The sequence below is a fragment of the Meriones unguiculatus genome, chromosome 11, assembly GCF_030254825.1.
Source record: "Meriones unguiculatus strain TT.TT164.6M chromosome 11, Bangor_MerUng_6.1, whole genome shotgun sequence".
NCBI lineage: Eukaryota > Metazoa > Chordata > Mammalia > Rodentia > Muridae > Meriones > Meriones unguiculatus.
Genome location: NC_083359.1, coordinates 2,331,381 through 2,343,489, shown reverse-complemented (window position 1 = coordinate 2,343,489; position 12,109 = coordinate 2,331,381). Strand labels below are relative to the sequence as shown.

Here is a 12,109-nt window from a genome sequence, read left to right as displayed (position 1 = left end):
GCGATAGCAGCTCTAGTGTTGCTGTAGCTTGTTTAATGTTTTCAAGAGAAGCCAGAGATACAAATGTCTGTGAAATACACAAGTTGTAAAGGTACTATGCTTCAAATACTTTTTTCCTTTAATTTTATGTGTGTGAGTATTTTGCTTGTATGTAGGTCTGTGTACCACACATGTACAGTGCCAGAGGAGGCTAGAAAGAGGGTGTTGGATCCCCTGGGACTGGAGTTACCCATGTGGATGCTGGGAATCAAACCCTGGTTCTCTAGAAGAGCAGCCAATGATCTTAACCTCAGAACCATCTCTCTCCAGCCCTTAATTCAAATGTAAAATTACACACCTTTAATCCCAGCACTCAGGAAGCAGAACCAAGTGGAGTTTGAGGCCAACCTGGTCTACATGACAAGTTCTAAGCTAGCCAGGGCTACATAGTGAGACCCTGTCTCACTGTCTCAAAAGCAAAACAAAAACAAAAACCCACAACAAACAAACAAAAAAACCAACCAAACAAACAAACAAAAACCCAGCATGGTGCTGTGTACCTGTAATCTTAGCTACTTCAAAGGCAAGATAGTTGAAGGCCAGACTGAACAACTTACTGAGACCCTCTTATCTAAAACAAAACAACAAAACCTAAGCTTGGTAGCATACGGCTAAAGTATCAGGAGGTCAAGGTTGTGCTTAGCTCTGCAGTGAGTTCAGTCAGTCTGGACTATCAAGACCCCCATCTCAAGAAAAACCAAATAGTAGCAGGGCAGGGCGCAGTGGTGCACACCTGTAATTCCAGCACTCGGGAGGCAAAGGCAGGTGGGTCTCTGTGAGCTCAAAGCCAGCCTGATCTACAAACTGAGTCCAGGACAGCCAGGGCTACACAGAGAGACCCTGTCTTAGAAAAAAGGAGGAAAAAAATATGAAGGAAACATAAAGGTAAGCAGCTCAGGGGTAGAGCACTTGCCTAGTGTACGCAAGGCCCTGGGTTCAATTCCAGCTACTCTAAAGCAAACCGATGAATGATGTGCAGCCCAAGAACACGGGCAAATAAAACAAAACAACAAAACACCCAACCAGTTTGAAAGCTCTGACATACACTGTTTGGAGTTCTCTATGGGTATATACCACTATCTGCTTTATTTTACGGACAGAAACAGTCTGAGTCATTTAGGGGTTTGTGTGCCAAAGCTGGAACTTGAATAAGGTGGTTTGTATGAAACAAGGGCTTGCTCTATAGTTGCCTTGCTGCAAACCCACAGGAATCCTCTCAGCCCTTCAATGCTGGTCTTCTAAGAAGGAGACACCATGCCTGGCTTAATAAGATCTTTTTAGGAAAATTTTTTTTCAGTCCAAAGGTGGGAATCATTACAAAATAAATTATAGAAAGTTAAAAATAGAAACGGTTAATCACAACATGAGTTGCAGGCAGTATTCTATATATTTCCTTCCCCCCCAATTTTTCCCTCTGTTGAAGATTCAACAAATGTTACAAACTTATGGGCTAGGACCCTAAGCATTGCTGGGACATTACAGTCACCAACACATTTCCTGTCCTCAAAAGGCTTACAATCTACCAGCTGCTTACGGTTCTATTTCATTAGAGATCTAATCTGTAACCCTAAGTGTAGCTGCAAGGATCCACATCCAAACGTGCTGGCTCCCAACACTTGGTAAACTAAGGAAGTGACATCCCTGGGAATCTGAGGCAAGCCTGGACAGCATAGTTCAGGCTAGCCTGGGCCAGAGAGTGAGACTCCGTCTCAAAAACAACAAAACCCCAGAAGGACAAAACCCTAAGTAAGTAGAAGGACATTTCCAGTGTGTCCAAGACACCCTGCCAGCCCCCAAGCCCCACTTCAGCGGCTTCCCAGAAACTAGGCTCCCACAGGAGCGAAGCGCCGTACAGCCCCAGAACACCTGCAACTCCTGGCCAGAAACGGCCCTCGGGTCCTCAAGAAAAAGGTTCAGAAGGGGGCAAATGGTACGTGGCGTCTAAGAAAATGACCAGGGTCCCGACGCTTGTGAAAACGATGAAGGTCCACAGGAAAAGACGGTCCACAACCATGGCCACAAACTGCCAGTCCTCCTTCAGCTGAGGGTAGGCAGAAAACGCTCACAGACGCCCCGGGTCGGGAGCCCTGGGAAGCCCGCCCCGCACGGTTTCCCGCCAAGGTCCCGCCACTGGGGACCTGAGGAAAGGGCAAGCACAAGCAGCGACAGCTGGTGAGCAAGCCCCGGCCGGAAAGCGCCTTCGCGAGCGGAGCGGAAGCGGCTGCTGGGGGCGGGGCCTGGAGCTGGGGGCGGGGCCAAGGCCCCGGACCTGCGGGCTTCGGCCTCGGGGGGCTTACCGCGTCGTGGTCCTCCTGTTCCTGCAGCTGTCGGGCCATGTAGCTGATTGAAGAAATGACCTCACGTAGCTCCTGAGGCAGACCTGCAGCCCGCGTCGGGCCGTCGATAAGCCGTCGCAGGTCCGGGCCGGATGGTTCAGGCTGAAACCTGTGCGGGCAGGGACTGTTTGGCCGCGCGCTGGGTTCAGAGAGCGAGCAGTTCCAGCACCCTGCGCCAGCTGGCCCTCCAGTCACCCGGCAGCCCTCCAACCCGAGGGGGTCCTGCATCTCCCCGGCAGCACCGACCTCTCCAGACTTTTGCAGGTTTCTGGCTCTTTAGGCTTTAAAATGCCACTTTCTCTCAACGCAAGCAGACTCAGGGCTACTACAGCTCCCATGATGCTAGACCACACTAGCTTCCACTGTCTTCTGGGAGCTGTAGTTCTCCCTTGCCCAAGTGAGCGCGGTGAGTGTAGGTCTTACCTGTTAAGTTTAGGGAAAAGAAAATCACTTGGAGGCTTCCGGATGAAATATTCATCAGTTCCTCGGCCCCAGCCACTTCTTGGAGGAAAAGAGTGATGCAGTTCGGGCAGTTGGTCTCTCTCGGGTTTGGGCCTCTTCAGACCCAGGTACGGAGGGAGCTTGTGAATGAAGATCTAGAGAGTAGAAGCGGCACACTGCAGAGGGCTTGCATGTGCTCCAGGCATCCGTCCCCTGCTTGTGCGCTCATGGTCTCACTGCGCTGCACTGACAGAGCCGCGACTGCACAGCTCAAGGGCTGGAGAGATGGCTCAGCGTCTAAGAGCACTGGCTGCTCTTCCAGAGGACCCTGGTTTGGTTTCCAGCACCATATGGTGGCTCAACCATCTGTAAGTCCAGTTCCGGGGCATCTGATGCTCTGGCCTCAGGGAGCAGGCACACATGTAGTGCCTATACATACATTCAGGCATTGTATGTATGCTAGACGCCCCCCCCCCCACACACACACAAATTTTAAAAGAATTCTTTTAGGCCAGGCATGGTGGCACACACCTGTAATCACAGGAGGCGGAGGCAGGTGGATCTTTGTGTCCAAGGCCAGCCTGGTCTACAGAGCCAGTTGGAGAACAGCCAAGACTACACAGAGAAAACCTGTCTCAGAAAGAAAAAAGTTCATTAACTGGCTGGGAGCACCCTGAGAAACTGAGGGTTCAGAGTCTTCAAACCTGATGGCATCTGCCCCTGGGCCTCTAAGTGAGCTGAATGGATGAAGAGCATGTTGGGTCTGTGAAATGAGGATGGAGAGGTAAAACAAACTGTAATGCCCTTCAGCAAGCACTGTGCCAGCTGTAGCTCTCCTCACAGTCTGAAAGTCAAGTCCAGGCTGGTGGGAGGAGGGGCAGCATGTGGACATAAAACCAAATGCAAGGATGCTTTTCCTTCCTTTATTCTTCCTGTCACTTGCAGACAGGATCTTACTGTGTAACCCAGGCCGGCCTCACCCTTTCCCACACCTGGTTGATGGTAAGATAGGGATTGAAGACAGGCTGGAGGAGGAGCTCTGTCCTACCTGGCGGACCCAGAAGGGCATCTGGTGGGTGTGGGGTGAGCGATGGTGCAGGTTGAGGACCACGACGCTCAGGATCACCGAGAAGGTGACGAGGACCATGGTGAACATGAGGTACTTGATGATGATGGGGACTGCCAGGGACGTCTCTGGCACTTTGTCTGCCAGCAGCAGCAGGAACACGGTGAGCGTGAGCAGGGCAAAGATAGAGAGCCCCATCTTCTCTCCTTGGAAGGCGGGGAGAAAGCCAGGATTGATCTTTTCCTAACATTCTATTTCATTGCGCAAGGACGCCTGGCTGTCCTGGGACTTGCCACGGAGCCCAGGCTGGCCTCAAACACAGCAGTCTGCTGCCTCTGCCTCCTCCAGTAACCTGAGTGCCGGGTTTAAAGGCGTCCATGACCATGCCTTTACCAGAAGGAAACCTCTGTGGCAGAATTACCTCTCACGGCTCCACTTGAGGGCAGGCTTTTGGAAAAACCATTTGCCTGCATTTGTTCCCCCAGCACGAACTGCCTCTGAGCATCCGAGTGCCTGCTCAGCTTTCCTGCTGAACGTCTAACCCCAAACTCAACAAGTCTGCAAGCCGATTTACTCACCGTGAGAGCTGTTAGCCAGCCAGGCCTCTGCCGTCTGAGTCCCAGCTACTCCCAAGGCTGAGACAGGAGCATTGCAGGCTGAAAGCCTGCTTCTGGGCCACAGAATGAATTCAAGAGCAACCTGGACGACTTAGGCAAACAGAAGGCCGGGCAGGGCCGCACATACTAATGAGCTGGAAGAGTGCCAGCCTTGCTTTCATTCTTAAGACCCTGGATTCGATTCTCAGTACCAGAAAAGGTTTTTTGAAGGAGGTCGGGCTATATGTTATTACCTTACTAACATATACAGCAAATTAGGCCTAGCATCACACCAATGCTAGCACTTTGATAGTAGGGCAGGAGGATCAGGAGTTCAATGTTCGCTAACTTCAACTACATATTGAAGTCTAGCCTGGGCTATATGAAACCCTGTCTTAAAACGAGATAAACATGCACACACAGGCATGCACAGGCTGCTCTTACTGTGGTCTAGAAGCCTTTGTCATTAGCTTCCTGATCTGATTCCCCTTACCCCCGAATTTACTATGTTTACTTTCTCCCTGTTTTTGTTTTCAAAAGCTGTTTTTATTAATGTGTGTGTGCACATGCATGCATGCTGTATATAATCTCTCCTGGGAGGGCAGGAAACAGCGGCTGATATTCTGTGTCTTCTGCCATCACCCTCCATCAGGGTCTCTCACTGGACCTGGAGGCCTTATCAGCTAGCTGGACAGGCCAGGGAGCTCTAGGGATCCCCCTAATGAAGGTGTATACAGGAGCTGGCTGCTGCTACTGCCACACACACACACACGGTCTCACTATGTAGCCTTGGCTGGTGTGGAATTCACTATGTAGACCAGACCAGCCTTGAATTTAGAGAGACCAACCTTGAATTTAGAGATCCACCTGCCTCTGCCTGGTGGCAGGGTGTGTGATGTAGGGGAGCTGGGATTGAAGGCATGTGCCACCACACTTGGCTTCAGGTAGCATCCTACAGTGCCATGATATTTCATGCAAAGAAGCACCTTTTATGTGTGTTTTTGAGATTTATAATTTTTTTGTATAGCTCAGGTTGCTCTTGAACCCATGGCTCTAGTGCTGGTATTAAAGGCTTGTGCCACCACACTTGTATTCTTCTTTTGAGACAGGGCTTTACATGGTAGTCAGGCTGGGCTGGAACTTACTGACTATAGGTATTCCAGACTGGCCTCAAACTTAAGGTGATCCCCCTGCCTCAGGCAGTGTTGGGATTATGGACTGTGTATCACCATGCCCACCTTCCCTAATTTAAAAAAAAAAAATTGTTTATTTTTATGTGCATTGGTGTTTTGCCTGCACACATGTCTGTGTGAGAGCGGCAGGAACCCTGGAACTGAAGTTACAAACAGGTGTGAACTGCCACATGGGTATCTGGGAATTGAACCTGGGTCCTCTAGAAGAGCAGGCCAGTGTTCTAAACCATTGAGCCATCTCCCTCATCCTCCTTCCCTGGTGTTTTTTTTTAACTCCCTATTCTGTGAATGTAGGTGGCATTCTCTGGAATACATAAGACCCTGAATCAGAAAAGCTATGCAGCCCCTGGCCCTGTTCTCATTTGATGTTCTTGTTTGTTTGATCACATTTGAACTTTGTGTTTGTAAGCGTGTATGTGTGTGTGTGTGGGGGGGCACAAATGCCATGGCACACAACTTGCAAGGGTCCATTCTCTGCTGCCATCTCATGTCGGTTCCAGGCATCAGACTCAGGTCCTTGGTCCTGGCAGTGAGTGTCTTAAGCAGCTGAGCCTCGTGTCTAGCTCTGTTTGTTTTTGGGGAGGAGTCACATATCTCAGGCTGGCCTTGAGCTCCCACAGGGTGACCATGAACTCCTGACCCTCCTGTCTTCATTCCCATCCCAAGTGCTCGGATTACAGAGCTTTGTTCCTGTGTGCAGTTTATTCTGTGACATGGGTCGAAGGTGTCATGCGTGGCAGGCAAATGCTCTCCTGTGTTGGCTACATCCCCAGCCCCTTTGAGACAGTAACCCACAAGCCCCTATGTTGCGGAGGCTAGCCTAGAACTCTGAGTGCTGGTATTACAGGAGTCCATCCCATTTTAGTCTTTCAAAAACTTCTTCTATTTAATCTCTTTAGAATGTCCAGAAACTGGGTGGGGTGGCACACACCTCTAATCCCAGCACTCAGGATACAGAGGCAGGCAGATCTCTGGGTTAAAGGCCAGCCCTATCTACAAACTGAGTTCCAGGACTACACAGAGAAACTGTATCTAGAAAAACAAAACAAAACACAAACAACTTTTTCTTTTCCTTTTTTCCCTCGAGACAAGGTTTCTCTGTGCAACCCTGGCTGTCCTGGACTCACTTTATAGACCAGGCTGGCCTTGAACTCATAGAGCTCCACCTGCTTCTGGCTCCTGAGTGCTGGGATCACAGGCGCGCGCCAAAGCTGCCCACTGTTCTTTTCATATGTGATGGCAGACAGCAGTTTTTGACTGTCTTCCCGACAAGAACACATGCCAAGGAAGGTCAGTGATTTTATTTACTTGTTTGTTTATAGATGTGTTCTGGAGATTGAGCTCAGGCCTTCATGCATAAGTAAACACTTTGCTAACTAGGTAACTAGGTAAACACTTTGGCAACTGAACTATCCCCTGCCACTCTCCCCTCCCCCGTGCTAGGGGTAGAATCCAGGGCTTCATGAACATAGACTAGCTCCACCTATACCTGTTTTAGCACTCTGCCTTTAAGCTACATTCTCAATGTGATTCTATTAGTTTTATTCCCTGATACGCTTCAGTGCCTAGCATATCACAGAAACTGCACAGACATAGTTGCATGAGTGAATAGGCCAATCTCCGTAGCTTTTTCAATAACAGCAATTTGAGGAATCTAAAAATAAATCAGCAAACAAAGTGGCTGAGTCTTCCTGTGTCACACAAGAGGCCTTACGGACTTCATGAGAGGCACTGGATGGATAAGCCGGACAGTACACTCTATTTTGGTCCCATAATCGTGCGTTCCAACATTGCCCTGTTCTGGGAGGAAGTGACTGTAAGCGGGTTCTTTTTAATGTGTGTGGGGGCAGGGTTGTGGACAGAGACTATCACAGAGCACTGAGAGGTGTCCCAGAACAGTCTCCTGTCAGGCTCTCGAGCTGGGTAGCAAGCATCTCGCCCACCGAGCCATCGTACAGGACCTGGAAACGTGCTTGCACCGCATCTCCCTCCCTTTCTGAATAGAGGACTGGGTCCAGAGGTGAGGAAATTATTGTCTGTTTTCATATTTGCTCGTTTGTGTTTTGGATTTTTCTTTTGAGCAGGGTCTTGCTTATGAAGCTCCAGTGATCTCACACTCATTGGCGCCAGACTCTCAGCAGGCAATAGTCCCGCCTCAGCCTCCCAAGCGCAGGGAGTAAACACATTTTGAATACCAGAGGTCCTGACCTGAGTGTGATGCCAGACAAATAAATTAACTCCCTCAGCCTCTTTACCCTTCTCTATAAAGGGAATGACAATTTGGCACTTGTCTGAAAGGTTATTGGAAAGATTAGAATTTGCACATATAATTCAATTGTATTACTGTACATCAATTGCTCAAAAGTATAAAAACAATAAAAAGCACATTTACATAGGTGCCAGGTACAGACTTATTAACCCAGTCAATCTTCAGAATAATCCTGTGCGGCAGGATAGCAATGACACAGTTATCGTGAAACCTGACCAGGGTTACCCTCCTGCTATGCTGTACTTCCTTACAGAGGAAAAGTCAAGTGGCGTTTCCCAGGGAGACAGCCAGGGAAAGCACCGGCTGGTGCCTGGAAGGTAGGAGGAAGGTGCTTTGCTAAGGACGGGAAACAGAGGAGCTGGCTCAGTCTGGAATCTGGTTTGTCACAGACGTGGGAGCTCCATGAATGGGAGGCTTGGACTCTAAAGGGAGGGTGAAAATGTTACTCGGTGAGGAGAAGCCAGTGGAGGAGCCAGCAGAGCCCATAGTTGGGTCTAATTGTGCATGCTGATATCCGAGCCATGATGGTTTGAGATGGCTAAGAGCACCTAACACTTGTCAGGATTAGCTTCCGTTTGTCCACTTGCCTGGAAAAGAATCGTCAGCTGAAGGATGACCTCAGTGGACTAGCCTGTGGGTGTGTAGGGGACATTTCCTTAATTGCTAATTGATGTAGCCCAGGCCGCTACGAGCAGTGTCCCAGTCCTGGGCGAATCGTCCTGGCTCGTACAAAGCAAGCAGCTGAGCCAGCCAATGGGCACTGAGCCAGCCAGTGGGCAGCACCCGTTCAGGGTCTGTGCTTCTGTTCCTGCCTTGAGCTCCAGCCTTGGCTTACCTCAGGGCTGAGCTGTGACCAGAGGGCCAAATAAAACCTTTTCTACCCCTAAGTTGGTTTTGGTTGGTCTTTTATCAAAGCTACAGAAAAGCAAACTAGGCCACTGCTCTATCCGAGGACCGGAGTTCAGATCCCAGTGTCCACCTCAGGAGGCTCACAGTTCCAACTCCAGCTGCAAAGGGTCCAGGGACTCACTTCTGACCTTCATGGGCATTTGTGAGTACACACACACACACACACACACACACACCTTAAAAAACAAAAATCTGAACTAAAGGTGAGAAGGAAGAAGCCAGTGACCTGGAGAGCTGGGCCGCCTGGCCGATTACCTGCATCCGGTGGGAGGTAGAAGACAAAGATGGCCAGGAGGGTGATGAGGATGCATGGGGCGATGACGTTGACCAGGTAGAAGAGAGGCTTCCGTCGGATAATGAGGTAGAAGATAACTTCCTCGCGGTGCCCTTCCTTCCCTCCTCTGGGATCCCCTGGAAGCTGGATTAACCTGGAGGGTTTGTGGATAATCTCCCATTGGCCGTTCTCTGAGGAGGCAGAGGGAGCGAACACAGCTGTGGCAGCTGCCCCAGTCATGCCACACCAGGCAGCCAAAGCTAGTGAACCTCTCAGCTGCCATATTGCTTGCCTCTTTGTTGATCTTATTGTGTATGTGTGTGCTGCAATGGGAATTGGAGGTTAGAGGACAGTTTGGGGAGTTCTCAGTTCTCCCCTTCCCCTGTAAGTTCCTGGGATTGGATTCAGGGTGTCAGGTTTACTCTAAAAGAGCTTTTACCACTGGGCCGTGTCACCTTCCCTGTGAGTGGTGTGTGTGTTGTCTATCTGTTTCAAGAATCAGGGTCTCCAATGTAGTCTAGGCTGGCCTTGGATAGACAAGCAATACTCCTTCTTCACCCTCCACCCCCAAGTGCTGGCATTAAAGGCTGGCTCAGGCCTCCACACTTGGCTTCGGTGTCCGCCATATTTGCAGTGTTGACGGTCATCCCCACCTCGCTGACCCCACCAGGTGACACTAAGCATCCAGGACAAGGCCTGCTTCTCAGCCTGGGGTGCGAGCACCATGCCCACGCACCAATGAAGGTGCCTTCATGAATGTAGATTTCCTGCGTCTCCTGGCCGTCAGGACCGAGGCCCGTCTTGAGGCTGACCTCGGAGGGGTCGTAGCTGTAGGAACTGAACACCATGGTGCAGTTCTGCCAGTCGAAGGGGAAGTAGGTGACCTGGGCGGAGGGGAAGACGCTGGAGCCGGCAGAGAGTGGGTTAGCATGAGGGGAGATAGGGAGGTCCTTGAATTCGGGTTACAGAGGAGAAGGGGCCGCCAGAGAAATGGCGGAGGACCACGGAAACCAAAGAAAGTGCGCAGGGCAACGGGAGGTCAGGGCAATCAAGAGGGGAGGGAGGAATAGGGCTTGGGACTGGGGGCAGCTGGGGAGCGAGGTCGGCTGAGAACAGACAAGCCTGGGGAACCTGGATACTGCAGCTGCTGCGGTACAGGCCAGGGGGTTGCCAGCGCACGGAGCCCTCGGAGGATACCACGACGTTAATGTCCAGGGCAACGTCGAAATTGCCGTCATTGCTGCGTGGAAGGGTCCTCTCTGTGTGGGATCTGCATCTGTCCCCCGGGACATCCCGCCCCCCCATGGCTCCCTCAACCCGCACGGCTGTGGAAAGACCCCTACTTGTTCAGCAGCACCACGTCGGGTTGCCAGACGGACTCAGCAGCCACGCGGAGAGACTGGATGCCATCGTGTTCTGCCGGGTCCCAGCTTAACCTGTAGTCTGTCCACTCCTAGGGAAGCAGACGCTAAAGGGCTGCACCAGGGAGAGGCTGGGAAGAGGGGGTTAGCTCCGGCCTGATGTGGGGCAAGCGGAAGGGGTTCCGGCTCTGCCTTCCTTCTCCGGGATTCACGTCAACTAGTCCCCCCACCACCCCGCACTGGGCTCTATTTTGTCAGGCTCTAAAACCGGAGAGGGGGGTCTGGAGAGACGGCTCAGTGGTTAAGGGCGCTGGCTGCTCGTCCAGAGGACCCACATTGGATTCCCGGCACCCACAGGGAAGCCACAACCATCTGTAGCTCCAGTTCCAGGAGATCAGCCACCCTCTTCTGACCTCCACGGGCACCAGACACGCATGTGGTTTAGACATATGCAGGCACAACACCCACCCACATAAAATAATTAAAAAAAATTACTGAGGAGATGCACTCGCCAGTTTGATTTTCAAACCGCAGTTCACGGCCCTTTAATGGACGGGATTTCAAATTAGTGACCCCCCCAAACTTGTGTTTTAAATAATTGTTTATCAAGGCTTCCGCGTGGGTTGTTATATATGTGCTTTATGAAGTCATCACACACACACACACACACACACACACACACACACACAATCTCACTGGGCTGGGCATTCCAAGAGAGTAATTTAAAGGCGGCAGATGCCCTTCCCTAACCCGCGGGGTCTCCATACCAGGTCTAAGTACACCTTTGTGCTCATTTCTTCATCCTTCTCGTTCTAGAAGGGAAAGTTTTGAAGGCAGAAGTGAAATGAAGCGGGAAGAGGCCCTTGCCCGCAGGAGCCTCTCCTCCACCCGCCTCGCCTGGAAACAGATGCCGCCGCCTGCTCTCCCGGCCTTTATCTCCTGCTCAAGTCACTGGCCGCGCCCAGAGCCTTGTCCACCCGACCCTGAACCTCCGCCCCGGGTTGTTCGCTGCCCGAACGCTAGGCTGTGCCGGGCCCCCTGGACTCCCACGGGCCCCGCCTCGGACTCCGCCCCCAGGCGGGTGTGCGGAGCCCACGCGCTCGTTCATTGGCCCGATCCTTCGTCGATCTCCGCCAGAGGCCTGTCCGTCTCCCCGCACAGCCCGCCCCCGGGCCGCCCGCGCCCTCCGCGCCCTCCCCACGCCGCGCGCGCTCACCAGGCTGATGAGCTGCGCCAGGGTGAGGCCCACGCTGACCGCCACGCGGTCGCCCACCTCCCGCGCCGGCCGCACCGAGCTGTCGTAGCCCGAGAAAAGTTTCTCTCGCAGTTGGCCTTCGGCTTCCGAGCCGCGGACGCCTGGAAGGAAAGCGCCGAGTGACGCTCCGGGGGGACCGGCGGCGACCCCGGCCCCTGTCACCGCTTCTTCGGGGCCCGAACCGACTTACCCGGGGCGAGGGGCGCCCCGAGCACCCCCAGGAGCAGCAGCAGCGCCCCTACGGTCATGGCCCGGGCGCTCGGCTCGCCGACTCGGTCCGGATTGCGGCGAGGCCGCCAGCCCGGGAAGTGACGAGGCGCCCGGGAATGTGCACCTGTTGTCCGGGGGCAGCCGCCAGCCCACCCGCCCC

The 12,109-nt window shown here is 52.3% G+C and overlaps 1 protein-coding gene across 1 annotated transcript; it reads right to left on the bottom strand.

The window, feature by feature from the left end:
* Positions 1-1,088: 1,088 nt before the first annotated feature.
* Chrnb1 (cholinergic receptor nicotinic beta 1 subunit) lies at positions 1,089-12,088 on the bottom strand. The gene is made up of 11 exons (XM_021648192.2): positions 11,930-12,088; positions 11,701-11,840; positions 11,252-11,296; positions 10,467-10,576; positions 10,255-10,363; positions 9,860-10,007; positions 9,105-9,314; positions 3,865-4,088; positions 2,799-2,971; positions 2,337-2,484; positions 1,089-2,080 (listed from the first exon to the last, which is right to left on the bottom strand). The coding sequence occupies exons 1-11, from the start codon at positions 11,985-11,987 to the stop codon at positions 1,940-1,942; spliced, it is 1,506 nt and encodes a 501-aa protein (XP_021503867.1). The 5' UTR covers positions 11,988-12,088; the 3' UTR covers positions 1,089-1,939.
* Positions 12,089-12,109: the final 21 nt, after the last annotated feature.